Source organism: Neoarthrinium moseri (genome assembly GCF_022829205.1).
Source record: "Neoarthrinium moseri strain CBS 164.80 chromosome Unknown scaffold10_Wmoseri_CBS_16480, whole genome shotgun sequence".
In the NCBI taxonomy this organism is placed as follows: domain Eukaryota; kingdom Fungi; phylum Ascomycota; class Sordariomycetes; order Amphisphaeriales; family Apiosporaceae; genus Neoarthrinium; species Neoarthrinium moseri.
Window position 1 is genome coordinate 331,055 of NW_026055124.1, and position 16,964 is coordinate 348,018.

The 16,964-nt window shown below is 52.2% G+C and overlaps 4 protein-coding genes across 4 annotated transcripts; 2 read left to right on the forward strand and 2 right to left on the reverse strand.

Annotated features, from left to right (window-relative positions):
* Positions 1-427: 427 nt before the first annotated feature.
* On the reverse strand, positions 428-1,792 carry JN550_003982 (uncharacterized protein; the record flags this gene model as incomplete). The annotated part of the gene is made up of 1 exon (XM_049315448.1): positions 428-1,792. The coding sequence occupies one exon, from the start codon at positions 1,790-1,792 to the stop codon at positions 428-430; it is 1,365 nt and encodes a 454-aa protein (XP_049174004.1).
* Positions 1,793-2,422: 630 nt separating this feature from the next.
* Positions 2,423-3,319, forward strand: JN550_003983 (uncharacterized protein; the record flags this gene model as incomplete). The annotated part of the gene is made up of 1 exon (XM_049315449.1): positions 2,423-3,319. One exon carries the CDS (start codon positions 2,423-2,425, stop codon positions 3,317-3,319), a length of 897 nt encoding a protein of 298 aa, XP_049174005.1.
* Positions 3,320-5,465: 2,146 nt separating this feature from the next.
* JN550_003984 (uncharacterized protein) lies at positions 5,466-7,070 on the reverse strand (the record flags this gene model as incomplete). The annotated part of the gene is made up of 5 exons (XM_049315450.1): positions 5,466-5,748; positions 5,846-6,608; positions 6,655-6,693; positions 6,750-6,912; positions 6,963-7,070. 5 exons carry the CDS (start codon positions 7,068-7,070, stop codon positions 5,466-5,468), a joined length of 1,356 nt encoding a protein of 451 aa, XP_049174006.1.
* Positions 7,071-13,380: 6,310 nt separating this feature from the next.
* On the forward strand, positions 13,381-14,088 carry JN550_003985 (uncharacterized protein; the record flags this gene model as incomplete). The annotated part of the gene is made up of 2 exons (XM_049315451.1): positions 13,381-13,705; positions 13,802-14,088. 2 exons carry the CDS (start codon positions 13,381-13,383, stop codon positions 14,086-14,088), a joined length of 612 nt encoding a protein of 203 aa, XP_049174007.1.
* Between the last annotated feature and the right edge of the window lie 2,876 nt (positions 14,089-16,964).

Below are 16,964 nucleotides of genomic sequence, written 5' to 3' on the forward strand. Positions count from 1 at the left end.
GCTGCCAGCCTCGCATGATTCCGCCACAATCATCGATCCTAGTCCTATGCCTTAAGGCCAAGTTGAATGACCCACGTAGACAGGTAGTCCCTGTGACACGAATTGCCATCCGTAGCCCAGATATCATCCAGCATTGCTTCCAAAGCATGCTGCCCAACCTTCACTCTGTGTCTGGCGGCCCGGCATATGGCTTCTCGACAATGCCATCATCTCCCTGGCAGTGTAGAGAAGCCGAGTTTCGCACAAAGGCCTGGTTGATCCAATCATAGCCCTCTACTCAGCCGTGGCCGTACAGCAGGCTCGACTATCCAAAGTTGGCATCGGTCTTCCTTTACCAGGCATTCTGCCCGCACCCCTGGACTGGACCACTGGCGGACATATTGCTCCGTAGCAGACACCGGTGCCTCTCCCTTGGGGACCGCAGTCATCAGCGGCCCGTCCTCCGCGTGCCTCCCACTCCACCGCCGATCCGCTCGTCCCGAGTCCGCATCAACCGCGGCGGCGCCGGTGGCGGGCCGTGGGACTCGCCGGCCGACGACAGGCCGCCACCACGGGCCGCGCCGCCTCCCCGCGAGCTCGTCGTCCTCTGGTGCGCCGTCCGCCGGGCGGGCGCCTGGGGAATCTGCGACGCGGCCGCCGTCGGGATCGGCGTGAGCTGCTGCGGCGGCGGCGGGCCCTGTGCATGCGTCGAGCTGCCGCCACCACCGCCAGAGTGGGCGACAGGTGTCGCTAGCGTGGCATGGGCGGGCCGCGCGGACCGCGGCAGCGCAGCCAGCTGGCCCGGGATCGATGTGTCGTAGTCGGCCATCTCCTCGTCCTCGTCGTCGTCTTCGTCGTCACCCGCCCGCTCGGACGCGGAAGACGAGGAAGGCGAGGACGGCGGGGGAGGGGAGTCGAGCGCCTCGGGCGGCGAGTCCAGCGCCGGCCCTAGATCGCTGCCGTCCTCGTCCTCGTCCTCGTCCTCGTCGCCGTGCGGGTCGGGCTGCGGAGTCCAGTGCACGGTGCCCGGCCCGCGCGCGTGGGCGCGGCGGTCCTGCGCGGCGAAGCGCCGGAGGTCGTCGGGCGAGGCGGCCGAGGCCGGGTGTTGGTCCCAGCCTGAGGCCGACGGGTGGGCGAGCGGCGGGTCGAGGATGGTGGTGCGGCGCCCGCCGCCGCCGTGCTGGTGTTGGCGGCTGTGGTTGTTGGTGTTGTGGTGGTAGTGGAGGGGCGGAGGCCCGAGGGACGAGGCGAGCTCTTCGGGGTCGTAGCGCTGCGGGTGGGCGCGGCGCTGGGCCTCGCGGGCGCGCTTGTCCTCGTAGATGGCGATGTCCTCGGACGTGAGGGTCAGAGTCGTGGGTGGACGGCGGAGCATCCTCGTCTGCCGGGCCTGTCTGGTGCGCTGTGTGGTGTGAGTGGGTTTGGGCAGAGTGCGGTGCCCTCGTCGAAGGCCCGTGGGCAGGGTACGCGGGTACAAGAGATGCTGTCCACGGCGGATCAACCTGCGCAGGGCGGTGCCAGTAGTGATTCTGTCACGAGGAGCGAGAAGCCTCCGAGTTGTAGGTGCCGTCGATGTCGCAGCTCGGAATAACCCAGTACTCGGTGCAAGGTCGAGGCCGGAGGTCGGATGGACTGACGCGACCTCAGCGCATTCCAGATCCACTGGTCGCGACGCGTTGCGGGGGTCTGCACAGTGACTTGGAGTGGATGGTGGGGGTTTGGCCGTAGGGCTGTTAGCGGTCTCCGCATCTCCGCACGGGGAGCTCGCCCGCCTGAGCCCGCTGTGGATTGCCGGGTTTGCTGGGCCCAACGTCATGCCACGGCAAACCTGTGACCAGTTTCCCAAATGAGCTGCACCCGATTGGACAGCCCCCTCTCTACTCGAGACCGCCCGCACCAGCGTCACATGGCCCCATGGCCCCAGGGCGCCCCAGTCAGGTCAAGTCGTGTCTACCCGCTCGACGGTGGCTGGCTGACGTGTCGATACTACAGTCTCGGGACTATATAGATTCTGATTTCTGGACGTGGACAGGCATCAGGGCATTCCGTGCCGGCTGGGTCTCATAGCTGAGGTCCCGAGTGTCACCCCGAGCTGCTCGGCATTCGGCGAGAGCGAAGCCAGCTTCCACTTGTCCGCCAATGTGATATGCACCAGCGTACTCTTTCGGCATGGCCCTCATGGGATCACTCTGCTCGGCGTGCTAGGACTCCAGCGGAACCCTTTTCTCCAACGGCTGACCTCCAGCTTCTCCGCACCGGCCGGAAGAGTGGGCGGCTCATTGACTGCAATACCTAGGTAAGTACCTACCTGGATCAGGTATGTTCTATAAGTTGGCAACCTGTGCCGTACTTCTCCTCCCAGACCACATTCGGCTGCGCCATCTCCCAGCCTCACGTCGGTTTGCATCTTCGATCCCAAGCCATCATCATTCCTGATAATCCCAACATGGCACACAACGTTTCTGGCACTCCTCAAGCTCTCTCAGGGGTGTCTTCCTACTTCAGGTTGCCTTCAGAGCTCAGGCTACAGATCCTCGAGTCTGTAATCGAACGGCCCAGTGATGGAGTTCCAATCGCCCGCCCCGGCTTCTGTGTTCCCAAGGAGGTCAGAAACATATTCCTGGTAAGCAGGCAGATGTACGCAGAGGCGGCACCGATCTACTACAGAGACGTCCGCGTCGACCTCCGGGGTTACGGGTTCTGGAGCCCGCCACAGAAGTGCGCCAATCAGTTCTTCGAGACGGCCCTCACGGCCCGGGAGTACGTCAGGAACGCCATGGTCTGCATCAATCTCGTGGACTGCTGCAACTGCGAGACGGTCGCCAAGCTGTCTCTGGGGCTGCATCAGTCCCGACGTAGACTGCAGCGGCTGGATGTGCGCATCGGGCCTGATTACCCATATCCCCCCTACGGCTGCTACGTACATCCGCCCAAGCAACCTGCCCAGCAGTTGAACGTCGGTCTAGCCTCAGGGTCCACTGCCACAGGGCCGATATGCTTGACCAAAGACCCGTTCCAGAACTTTCTCAGGTTTTTACAACGACCCGAGTTTGGGACCGTCTCCGTATGGGTGCACCGTTTCCATCTCGAATTCCTCTGTCAGTTTCATGCCAGCCATTCATGTGGGAGGGAGTGCAGAGGAGAGTGGAGGGGCCCTGGCGACTGGGTGAAGATTGACCATGAGGCCATGACTGAGACTCTGATGGGTCTCAGTTCAGATGAGCCTACCTCGAGGTTGGAGCAGGCCGGACAACCAGGCCTCACGGACCTGCTTATGGCGGGTATAGAGATGGGCCCCAATCCTCTGCGCACACCATCGCCATCAGTGCTATTGAGCTTATAAGTACATTTCATACTGGAATAAAGCTATTTAGGCGAGTAAATATCTGGAGTTCAATTGAGACTTAGGTACCTAGATCATTACTGGGGCACTCTCATGGGGATTCACGTGCATAGGCGGTGTTGAACCGATCCTGGCACAAGGTGTGGCCAAGAAGTCAGATGTTTTAAAATGTAGTAGGGTAGATTAAATGACTTGTCACTGGCTTGAAAGATAGCTAAGTTCCCACAACACATTTGTTCTGTGGCCTGCTAAACTAACTAGCCAAGTATGCACACATTCCCAAAACCCTCGCCAAGATAAAAGTCCCCAAATATGTGTCAGGGTTTGATCAACCTCTTCCTTTAGACGGAACCTCTTCCTTTAGACGGAATCGCGCTCAACCTTGCTCATCCTCCAAAGCACCTGCTAAAAGATCAGTCACCCTCTTGAACCACGATGTATTCAAGGGGAAGTGGGAATCCCTTTGCTTGGACAGGCGGCTTGGGGCATGACTTACAACAGTTATGATAGGTAAGAAATGGCCAAAGATGCTGGAGACATTGTGGATAAGGTAAAATGCTTCGCTACACCGGGAGTCAGCATATCAATCGGGGTTACATATGGACGATTCGAACTGCCACTCACGAAGGATTGTTATAATTATGTTATGGTTGAAAGGCGGAGGATATCTTGGAAATATGTTGATTTGGTAGAAATGCTTCGCTGTTGATAAGTCAGAAATTTGCTGCATCGGAGAGGATCTTGGTGGCAGCTCACGAAGGATTGTTTGTTGATGATAAATGGTAGTAGCTTGATCTGGTATGGATGAAGAGTGAACGACTGTTAAGAAATGGATTCTGATGTTTTACTCTGAGAGTGAATGACGATGAAGATTGGTAGATTGAGGAGCGGAGGAAAACCAGAGGCATTGGGACTGGTTGAAGGATTTATTAATAAAAGCGGCGGAGGCCTTGCCAGCTTTCAGGGGGAAAGTGTCACTACAAAACATCATATCCAGAAGGCGCCATGCCACGAAACCGTAGCTATTGAGTCTCGTGCAGACTGAAGCAGCGTTGGCCCGATTGTGCCCGCCATGGCAGAAGGATGCCCTTTATGCATGTGGTACTACCCTCGGAGCAATTCTACCGTGCAGAAAGTGGGCATATATACCTAGGTAGATTTTCAATCTTCTGCGCTGGAATTCCGGCACAAAATATCACCGAATCGTTCCTCAGAAAATCAATGTTCTTCTCGAGGACATAGACATCATCCAATACACAGAAACGCTCATCAATTGCATCATGGCATCATGCACTGTTTGCGCAGCCTTCTGGGGCTGTCCTCCTGGGGCTGCCATATGATATCTCTGGCATGACGGGCATGGGGCCTTCTTTGAAGGAATGACCACAAGTCCATAAATGCCTTGCTGGGCCACTGTTGAAGATGGCGGTAACTTCCGCTGGGGTGATATGTTGTGACGGAAGCAATGACCGCGAAGTCACTTGATACTGTGAGTCATCACCGATAGCAACGACAGGGGCTCCTTACCAGGAGAGTGGCCCGGATATGACAGAATCAAAACTGGACCTGGAACAGAAGACACTGAGAATTATCCGTTCAGAGGTCTCCGTATAGTACTCAGGAACCCCCCAGCACTAATACGAAGAGACGGTAGGCATTGAACACTACTTCAAGCTGCTCGCAAGCAATACATCAAATCGCTCAACTATTGGTACCTGGTGGCACAGGCCATCCCGTTGCTGAATGGCCGGCCCTTGATCACAGGCGACTGACGCGGCAATGAGTCTCTTTACGTCATGTTGCAGCCAATTTCCATTGCGGAAAGGCGAGGGCGCATACTCACCTCGCTCCGCAAATGCTATATCGTTATCCTCTTCTCACCGTTAATGCCACTGGACCTTCTCAACCTGCCGCTGAATGTCGTCCTCACAAGTATCAAATCTGCTCACTGAACCGAGATGTCATCCTAGTGGAGTAGAAGCAGAGTCAGAAGTCAAAATATCTCTGCCTTTCTCAATCTACCAGTAATCCATCGAGTTTCGCTGTCAATCTAGGCACTAAATTCAGTCGCAAACAAGCAGGCCCCAATGCCGCCTGGAGCAGAGCAGTCAACGCCAACAAGGGCTGTAAGAGAATCCCGACTCAATCACCAGTCGATCGGAGCATGCATCGCGGCGATCTGCTCGTCCGTAAGTGAGGTGCAGCCACCACACTTGCATATGAAGCCGTACTCCAAGTACAACTCCCTCGGGCCTTTGCCGTAAGTAATCGTCAACTCCTCTCCGGCCAAGATGTCCCGTGCGGCCGAGAAGACGATCGCCTTGTGACGCTGATCGTATACGTAGAGGATGTTGTCTTTCGGCTTGCACGCATGGTTAAAGCGGGCTGCAACCAAGAAGACGCCAGCCTCACGTGGCCCGGTATTGAAACTAAGCAAAGATATCAGCTGCGGCTCTTCGACTAAGGTCATAACGGACAAAGACCATCGGGGATGCGTCTGATAACGGAGGTTGTCACGATACGTACCTGTTTGTATGGAAGAGGGCAAATACACGACCGCCAATAGAAGTCTCCTTGTTCTCGTAGGCATGCATGCGCTCGTAAGCTTGCCTGAGCGACGGCTTCAGGTCGTCGATTTGGTCGCATAATGTGTCATCGTTCGCACGGAAGAGAGCTCGCTCAATCAGAATAGTCTGACCTCGGCTGATGTCCTTAAGAGCAAAGGCACCCAAACCGGCCAACGGTGATGGCTGGATGGCCAGGACCTCGTTTCTGAAAGACTCGGGGTGATCGACCGGATCGATAAAAGAAGTGGGCGATCTAGGGGAGCGATCGCCTCCATCGCCTTCAGGGCTCCTGCAATCATCCTGCGAGTTTTGCAGATGACCGTTGGCACTGTCTGTTTGGTTATCATAGCTAGCGATGCCGCAAGATGGTGTAGCAGCAGCCTCCTGGCGTTGGCTGGTGTGGCTTTGCCCTCCATGAGGCGCAAAATCAGGGTCATCCATCGATGTACTGTCGGGCGTAGTGACCTGGTTTGAGTCAGTCGACTCTGCAACTGCTCTAGCAGGCTCATTGGCTGATGTGCTGATGATAGGACCGAACGGTGTTCTTATTGTCGCATTTTGAATTGCCTTGTCCACACTGGATTTTAGGTCAACATGGGTACCCAGAGAATCGACATCTTCCTCATATACTAACTCCAGAATCAGACGGAAATGCGGCAGCCCATCCAAAGGGGGGAACTGCTCAAGAAACGGCAACTTCGCCAGGGATGCCGAGGACATAGCTGTTACTTGTAAGCAAAACTCCTCTGCATAGAATGCATGACCTACAAGTGGCTGAGGTATCGTCATAGGTCGGAGAGCTGTGTGCTGCAGGTTCATCGTGGTCAGACCTCAATAATAGGACATGTTATCATGTTGCCCACCTATGGAGGACGCAGTGTCCTTTTCCGAGATCGAGTCCATGGGTAGTACATCGCAAGTGTCGCTGGGTAGCCCATCATCGCTGGGCGAGAAACTCTTTGAAGCCAAGTTTGTGGCAGTTCCGATAGTTGCTCTAGGGGATATCATCATGTCCGACGTAGTAGGCTAGAAATCAGATGAGCGACATTGTTCATCCGGAAATACTATTGGCATACCGTGCTCCATGCCAACTTGCGAGTGTGTTGCCGTAGACTATTCTCTTGCTGTGTCACTCGGCACTCAGTGCGTGACTGAGATGGTGCGGCGAAACCTGATGGCGCCATAGTGGTTAGTAGTGATGGATGAAACTATCGTGCAAACTATTAGTACTGTGAAAAGATATTCTGGTGGTAGGAGTCGGAAAGTGAAGCTCCAAACGAAAATGACAGGCCTAAAGCATAGCCCTCAAGCCAGCGGCATGTGCATGCTAATCTTCTGCTTTCCCCCCGATGCGAAGTGTGGTCCAGGGGGGGTGTCAAATTACCTGTCAGAAGAGTTTGCAACTCCTTCTTAGTGGTTGTGTTGAGACTTTCAAAGTCTGTAGCCGCCACAACTGTTTGATCCAGATTGAGTGTTTGCACACTTGCAAACTCCAGGTATGAAGCTTCCGAGGAAGCTTCTCACAGATCTGAAGGCAAGAAGTGAAGATCAGTGCCTAAACAGAATCGCTGTAACAGAGTGAAGTGATGTGTTCCTTGGAAGGCAAGTGCTTGAGGGATCTTTTGTGAATATTACCTGACGGCGATAACCAGTGGTGGGTGAACGAAGGGATGCTCTCGTCGTGACTGCTGGATCTGGTATCGTGATGTTTGATTCCCGAATATCGGTACAAGATCGCAGATGAGGATATCATTGCTCGAATAGGGGAATTGATCGTTCTTTCCGTGCACAAGATCTGAATTTCAGGAAGGTAGTATGTAGGAGTCGCACATTCTTATACGACTATCAACTCCTGGCGCAGTAAGATGCGAAGATTAAAGTAACGAAATGATAATTACATAACCAGTTGCTACTATGCAAGGACCCGGGGTCATGAACGGTCGTTTGTTGATGCATATGAGTGAAGGGGGCATCCGCGATTGTAAGGGGTGGTGACGTATGGTACTTCCTTTGGGACTTTGACGAAGGGCCGCCTCACGCACCTCCTTAGACGCGTGATTGTTGTATACACTCGGGCATCTTAGGATTTGAAAGGGATATTTAAGATAGCATGATTCACCACACGCTGCTTCTGAATATGACGATGGAAGTCGAGGGCCAAAGTGTGTGAGAAGGAGGGCGATGGATTTGGTTCTTACACTTATTCTTGCTTACGAACATGAGCACTCAAGTTCTTTTCTTGGTAAGTGTTTATCAGATTTCATTTCGGTCGATTCTTTTGAGATGTCTGTAAGCATCAAGGGCAAAATAGTAGATCTACTGTCCACTTGAAAGGTCTACTTGAGGGCGTGCACAACAAAGATCTGATAAGTTTCATGTTTGGAGTATGGTGTTAGAGGTTGATCGATGTAGCTATCTAGATAACCACCAAAGTTGAAATCAAGCTGACGATGTCATTTGTCTCTTTTCGTTGCTAGAGAACTGTCTCCAACCGCTCAACGCGCCTTCGTTGGACAGCATCCCTTTCTTTTCAATGATACAGCGCTTGTTAGCCCCCTTTTCGTAAGAACCTTTCAGGAGATAGAAGGACCGCGAAGTGCTTTGTCGCACTTTATCCATCCTTCAGTGAATAATCCACCAGTGTCCAAGGTGTAGGTGGAGGCCGTCCGTGAGAATATCAAGAGTATTCGAGCAGCGCCTTGTCAAACAACTTTTAAGGGGCCCGGCCACCTTAGTGCCGAGATGTTACAGACAGGCCGCGTCTATTATCGATTGCACAGGGAGGGGGTCTCGAGAGAGAATATCGGCAGTCACGAAGACATAAACTGCTGGAAACATTGCTTGATCGTGTACCTTGAAGGTCTAATCGCATTGTTGACAAAACCACCTCTCCCACCAACAATATTTGAGAAGCGCTACAAAAGCGACTTTCCACCTGACCTTGGGTCAAGATCTCGCCTGGCGGTATGAGAGAAAGGACGCATGACAACGCAATAACATTATATTTACCACATATGAAGCATGGACGATAAGTGTCAGCGATTTAAGGCCTATTGTTACACTAATGTACGCGACGACATGGATTGGGACAACCAAGATCGACACGGTAGCACCAAACAACATAGCCGACTCGCCACTGATGCAGTTTTTACGCGGCAAGCCTTAGATTTAGTCTGGAAAGGGAGTGCGTGGAATGGAAAACTGGACTGTTTGGAACCAGAGAAACCAGAATCCATAATCTGTTGATGCTCACAAAGCTGTTTCTCGTCTATCGTGGAATCTTACCAGAACGGTATGATTTCATCTTCCTAAGACCTGGATAGAAGACTTTCACGAACATTGGCCGCTAAGCCATCCAGATCAGTTGCAGGAAGTTAGCAATTGGTGCCCCTGGCATGAGGTTTCCGGGTCGGCAGTAAGCCTGCCGAGCAGGTCTCTACATGTTGAATAGCTTCGCTATCTTCAAGCCCATAATGTCAATTTTCTTCATAGGCGAGACCAGCAAGTTGTTATGGGAGGTTTTGTGTGTGACAAATTTAAATCCTGGGAACCAAAAATTGAGAATTGATGCTTATTGAGTTGATATCATCTGCCGGTATACTGGCATGCCGATTCATGATCAGACTCATCTACCCCATAACGGTCCAGCTTGTGGCGTTGAACTGCGTTCCTTCGATGTCGAAGCCCACGAAGATTTCACCTTGGATTTTGTTTTCTGCACCGCCATCCGAGAGACTTCATCAGCAACGAGTTCACCTACTGCAGATGAGCTGCGATGCTCACTTGTTTCTTCTCCTTTCAGTGGCACGGTCTTTGCTCGACTTTCGTATATACCTATACTGCCACCTCTGCGAGCCCGCTCGACACTAAAATCACAGTGGCGGATGGTCTCCAAACGTCGATTGAATTCCAAACCCGGCGCTCCTTGTTCTTGTTACAAGTCAATCGCCTCAATCCACGGCGTCGACGGTAACTCCCTCTTCATCTTCGGGGTCATGACCACTACATCTCCCGCACCTCTATCGGCTGAAACTCCTTGGGCTCCTTCAGTATTTGTCACTGACGATCCCACCTATGCAGTTCGGCATCGCTGCCTAATGCTTGCTCCGCTTCGCCTACAGCGGCCACTTTGTTAAACTCGCTGCTAGGCGCATTGAGCAGGAAGGCTTGGACGTCGCGATAAAGTGAGCCTCGGAGGCACGCCCTGAGTCTCTATATTGAGTGGAAACGCTGGGTGTTGTACGAAGGAGTCATGCGCAAAATTCGGGATACCCAGATCACGGTTGGAGATTTGGGGGTGGCTTCCAGCATGAGTGTTCCTGTAGGTTGGCGTCGAGATGACATGCAGCATCTGGCATTACAATGCTGGCATTCATGCAGTGCTGCAGGCAAGTGGCTCGCATCAGGACTAGTGGTGCGGTCATGTTTCGCCAGTATACGGCTTGTAGGCATACTATCGCCAGTGCTTTTTGCAGTTGGCCGTGAGTTTCTGTCAACACTTGTCATAATCGATTGACCCCGTCCGAGCCTGAGTTGTGGGTATAGCTGCGCGCATCTCTACAGCACCAACATCCCCAAAGGTTGGAATCTCCTGTAGTGTCGATAGATACACCTAGACAATCAGTCCCATAGCGTGTGACTCTTCAAGGTGTGTACGCAGTCTTCCTAGAGGAGGATGGGGGAAACTCGTTTCGTCCAACGACGGTGTTGCTGCAGATCGATGCGTTAGGATCACCAACTGCGATGATCATGACGTTGGATCAAGGTAGCGTTGAGTTTTCCGCGACCACTCGGACCTGTTTTGTGAGTATTGTTCGCCGTTGGGGGTGGCTCCGGCAAGACGGGAGGGAAGGCTGAGGCCCTGGTCCACGTCGGCATTGTCGCAACTCCTTCCTTCACTGCCGGTGCGGCACAGAATAGATGGCACTAGTACTGCAGATGGTTTGACCAGCTGGTCAATCCTACAAGGCAGACAGACATCCTCCGGTCCAAACAGCGCCGAATACAGATGTTTCGTTGAGGAGATGGGACCATACATCGGTGTCGCAAGCTCTCAGTGCACCTGGTGAAATGCCATTCGGCTGCAAGGGCTGTGGAGAATTCAGCTGGGTCCCTGAGGGATTACAGGCAATGACTACCACCACACCAGATCACCGTTTTGTCGGATAATTCCTTGGCACAAGGTCGGTTAGAATAAATAGGATAGAGTACTGGTGCGATCGCAGCGAGCAGCTGTAATACCCGTTCTTGTACGGAATAGCTTCATGGCAATCCCTTGCGAGTGAGGCCCAGCAGGCACCCTTCCTTTCCCGCGACGAGTGCCGTGCCGAATCCTTTCGAGGACCCTTCAGGATCGGCCAGTGAATTGCAGCGAAGTGTTCCTGTCGGTTCTTTAGCGGCCCCTCAAGTGTTTGATCAAGGGGCCAGGGGCCATACCGGCGAGCGACCGATCTAGAGGGCATGTGGACAGGGTAGACTCCATTATCATAGTAATCTTTCCGGGACAAGTGACACTGTTCATCGATGGCTTCTTCCCTGGCGCACGGTTGTATCCAAGCAGAGTAGAAGAAAGGATAGGCAATTCAAAATGTATTGATGCAGTTACTTAATTTGATATACTGTACCTGCCAGCATTCGACGCACACGAGCCCTGAGAAGGTGGACTTGTCGCTTGTGTTGGAGCTTTCGGTAGGATGAACCGAGGCGGCAGCGGGAGTGCGGATACCCACATTGCTGTTCTGCAGCCAGCGGGTCTGGTCTAGACTTCAAGGGTTCAAAGAGAGGCCGTCAAGTCACGCCCTGGAAGCGAATGGTATTTTAAGCAAGGCTGAGTGGAGGTAGTATCGCATCCATGGCGTTAATTACGTAGACGTCCAACACTGGCAACTCCCGTGCAAACCTGAGCTAACAGGTAACGGGAGATTAGCTCGTGTGGCGTAGCTTTCCCGCCCCCAGCGCTGGGCTACAGGGGGTGGGCCACCACCCGCTACCGCAAACCGCCATGAATGCAGGCAGCTTCTGAGATCACAAGCACGAGGAAGATGGCATTTCGTATGAATACACCGGTCAGCTAGCTATGTCGAATATGGGGCGTGTAACCACGCTGAGCACCTCCGTTCAGAAGCTTGCAGAATGAAGAGCCTCCTATGCACCCAGGTGGGCACATATGCACATCGAAACGCCACCTGAATGCAGCTAACAATTGGACTGGGACCAATCACCATAGCAGTGGGACGGCCAAGCATCTTTCTCAGGGATCAAAATCGTATCACTAGCCCTGCCCCGTTACCACGGCATAGCGGATTGTTCAAGCAGCGAACTCCCTCGTCGAGATCTTCAAAGTTCCACGGGTCTATCAGGTTCTGGCGCGCAGCTGATATTGCTTGGCCTAGTCTCAATCAGGTAGTGAAGCCGACTGATACCAATATTAAACTCATGATTAGAAGACAACCTGCCTAGAGCGTAGATACAGCATCAACTGAGGCCTATTGCTTTGCCGCATGCGCCATCGCAACCAGTCACTCGGGATGGCTCCAAGGGATACTCTTGCAGCCCAACCTTGCTTGCGGAAATGACTAATAGTCTTGAAGCGGCAAGGGTTGTGTGATCCAGGGTCACCTGCCTACACAACGGTTTTCTAAATTGGGACGAGTGTGCCAGCATCTCGACGACTTACATGCCAGGCGACTGGGTATCAACTCGGCTCACCCCACAACATCTAGTTGGTATCTACAAACACAAGGCGCAGTACGAATCCTGGCCCCCAATTGCAGGCAAAATATTTCTAGCTTGCGTCGTGGTCCGTTTCACACGAACCTCATGTTAGTCACCGGGCTACTGTCCTTCCCCAGTTTCCGGCTGATTTCGCATCAAGCATGACGAGCAAGGGCAAATCCTGCGCGTTGCATGGAGGCTGCACAGCTCCGGCTCATCGCTAACTACCTCCTGCCAGTGGCATATTTGGCGCGGTATCGCGTCTAGGCGCTTCTGCGCTCTCAATTCCATGCAGGCTGGCAGGGTGTCACCACTCGAGGGTTCTGCACCTCAGACGTTTTGATCCGTATATGATTACTGGACTTGGAGGGCTAGGTAAGGCTTAATCCACCGCAACTTCCACGTAGTAAGACTATGAGCATCCATGCAACCAAGTATTGTGGATCTGTGAAGATGGATCTCTTGTAGGGCTGAGGCGATGCCTTATGGAATTGTAACATCATATCAGACATCTGTCAAGTCTCAGGATCTGGGATTCAATTCCATATGGGGGTGGAATAGGATATATATAGAGCATTGGGTCCGTGGATATCCCAAAGACAGCTCCAAGATATCTCATCTCACCTTTCATCAATCTACTATTGCTCGATCTACTTAGCAAACCGCCAGTAACCTAGGTGATAATCCTCGGACCATCATCCAAACGCACCTAGTAAGTTGCCCAGAGTGATGCCTTGTCAACACACATGACTCACGCTGCTCATGTGGTCTTCTGAACCCATGACTAACTGTGCCATATCCCTCGGATCTGCTGACATTGATGCTATGGCAGATCAACGCCAGAACAACAACGAAGGCTTCGACAGTCCCAAGTCTTCCGCTGTATCTTCTGACATCAGTGGGCTCGGAAACTTGAGCGGCAGAGCGACACCAGTACGAGCACGTGTTGTTCATGGTAAAAGAGAGGTGACACTGGATCAGCCGGAGAGTCTACGCAAAAGAAAACGCCAAGACATTGAGGAATGTACCGTCGACTCCAACGATTCTGAAATTGAATCAACCTCCGCTGAACAGGGAGCTGAACGAGGACAATCTTCAAATCGAGGTACTAGCATCCAGCATAACAGAGGACGAACGCAAAGTAGAAGATCACGCAGAAAAATCGCAAGAAGCGATAGACTAATTACCAAAGATCTCACAGAAAGATCAGAACGATCAGAAAGGGAGATCCTGGCCCTTGAGACCAGTCAAACGCAAACCGAGCACAGCACAGTTTCACAGTCCGTTGCGGAACCATCGTCGCAGAATATCGAAATGCCGGACTCCTCAGGGTACAGCAAGAAGGGAGACAAGAGTTCTAGCGGAGGGAAGAAGGGAGACAAGAGCTCGAGCGGCGGGCGAAAATCTCGCGAGAACTCTGCAGAGACAGAGAATACTACCGACGAGTCATCGTCGAAGAGGGGCCGGAGCCGCAGTGGTTACAACTGATTCCCACTCGTGTCTAAACAGGACAGCGAAGGATACCCTTGCATCGAAAACGGCGTTTGAGCATTTCACTTTCACTTTGGGCTAGATTTCCTTTTACTTTGTTTCGTGCCTACCTCTCACATTACGGTGGGCGGCCGCTCGCATTAATCCTCCTTTCTTAGCGGTCAATATCCTAAGGTTCCAACTCAGCTCTGTTCAATCAAAATGAACCCCTTCATAACCATCTGGATTGGTGTATGCATGTCTCCATGATCTGACCTCAAATTGATAAAGGTATGTCGATCGATGAGTCCAAGCTCCTCCCATGTGACATTGGTTCACCAGTCACGATCCTAAATCACTGTAACAAGAAGGCATCGGGTAGGTACAGTCGGTATCCGGCCTTTTTTTTTTTTTTTTTTTTTTTTTTTTTTTTTTTTTTTCTCACTGCACGTGATCGTTGGTGGCTGCAAGTAGTATCACTTAGTTTCGCCGTTTCGCACGAGCCCTTCTCTACTGATGCAGACTCTGGGACATTAAGTTGCAAAGTATTGTCGGCCAAATAAGCTTCGAGCGTCGCCGCATATACTAGAGCGGATCCATCTGATGAAGATAATACTTCACTGCTACAACTTCAGGGTGCGAGTAGGTGCATGAGTGGAGAATGAAAAGTTAGTCGGAGAGAATTACGCTTTCAATATTGAATCTGTTCATGGCCCTACGCTGCAGGGGCTTAAGGACTATTTGCGATTCGCGTTGTTGTACACACACATTTTCATTGCTACGTGCCATGTGAGACTTCCCGATGCGATAACCCATGTCGGGCATCATAAGTCAAAGAGTGTGGTGGTCTGTATCTTGTCGCGTCGATCTGGAGTAATAAGTAACAATAAACATAAATGGAGAAAGACCAGAGATATAGCAACCCATTGTATTCTATCTCTTTTCGCACCATGTTCCATCTTCTCATCATCAAGATCCCAGCCTGAGGCCCTTGGCGTCTTAATTCCGCAGATATCGAAATCTCGTTGCATACTTTTCTTCAAAGACCCTAAACAGGGGTGTAGAAAGGCACGGTCATTCCACAATCATGACAGGAGAATGTAGTGGTCTTGTCCCTCGCCTGTCGACATTTACAGACCCACCATGTTTTTCGATTCCCGCCTTGAAGGACATCTCCTGGCTTATGAAGTCCGTCTCGTACGCCACAGCTGATACAGAACTTCCGCAGTGCCTTATTGGGCTCTCCCACCTCCCCATTCGCAGGCGCGTACAATGGTTGATTGATGGCAAATCGACTCGGCGGGAGCACAGCCCAGCACCTATAGCAGCCAATCTTGTCCCAGTTCTTTTCGAAGTAGTTGGCCGCGTGAAGCACAAGGGCATGCTTGCTCTCACACGAAGCCAACTGGGGGTTTACGACTCTGTATAGAGCTCGGCTCTGCCAACGAAGCCAAAGAAGCGTTCCATACGGTAGCTCGCACATGATTCTGTCGAAAATATTCTTTGGCAGTCTGCATAACCAGCTATCTCCCATTTGCCTGTGTTCACGCCGGAATTGCATATATACCAGAATCTTGCACCGTAACTCTTCCTCCGTCATGCGGCGTTGAGTATTATGGAAGTATGGAGAGGTGTCGTTGGAACACATAAGGCAGTACAACCCATGAGGGCAAAGAAGTCCAATCGCCATTAGAATGAACCAGTCGCATTCGGCTCTGGGATACCTTTTGACGCAGATTTCTGAACCTGCAGTAGTCTAAGTGACCAATAGTGATAATGATGATGAAAGTGTGACACAGATTGGCCTGTGTCAAATCGAAGATGGAGTGAACAACTCTTGTGGCTTATAGAACACCAGTCGATCTCTGCTGGAGTATGTATGGTAGTTCTCAATAATCTTAGCTTAGGGTTTGCGAGTTCCTCAATATATGTAGAGAAGCCACTGGTGGGGTAGCCGGCTTAAGTATAGGTTGCAAGACGGAGAAGCACGCATGGCCTCGGCTGGCTGAGGGGTGCCATGGTGTCTATTCAGTCACTTCAATCTCTGTCTAAGGCATGCATACGGATTGGCATGCGAAGAGAGGTGACCTGGTGGATGCATGGTACTTTGTCGCCAGGGGTTGAGGTCTCTTCTTGGTCTTGCATCTGCAGCACACTTACAAATGGACGTTGACGCTGAAGGCGGTTCTTGTTATTCAACGTTGCACGTACGGGACGGGCCCCATGGGTCCCGAGGCAAACTACATGCTGCAGGTGCAGGTGCATGCGTGCATCTCCAATACAGAGATGTAAGATTTCCCGCACGACTCTGGGCCTATGTGGGATTCCATACCCGGGCAGTGTCTGGGGTAGTTGCGCCAGCAACCCTGCCTGAGCCCACTCCAGCAGTGTGCCTTTCACAATGCGATATGCAGTCATACTACAAGTACCAGACTGTCGGGTCGACGAGCCATTTTCCAAACTTTGAGCAGAGTGCATGATCTGTGTCACACATACGGAAGATCGCCGGCGCATGGAGAGGATAAAAAAAAAACGCGGTTCAGTTAGAGGAAATGATCGGGAATGTTTAACGATGCCCTACTGCCTTTGATCATACCAAGGATGCTCTTGCTGCCCATTGTTCACACATGACCAACTTAACACTGGTGGTGCTGACTTCTGGCTACAAAATGCGGCAGTTCAGAGCGGAGAAAGCGATCATGCCCAAGTTCAATCCTCCAGCGAGGTCCATGTGAGGTGAAAACGTGATCGTGAGATCTGCATGCAGAAGGTCGCGTTCTGCATATAACTCGACATAGCGTTGACAGGTTGTGGCCGAGGAGATGATCAGATAGCGGAAGCGACCGTGCCCTAGGCACGCTTCTGACTTGTGCCAATCAATTCCCACGTTGGCG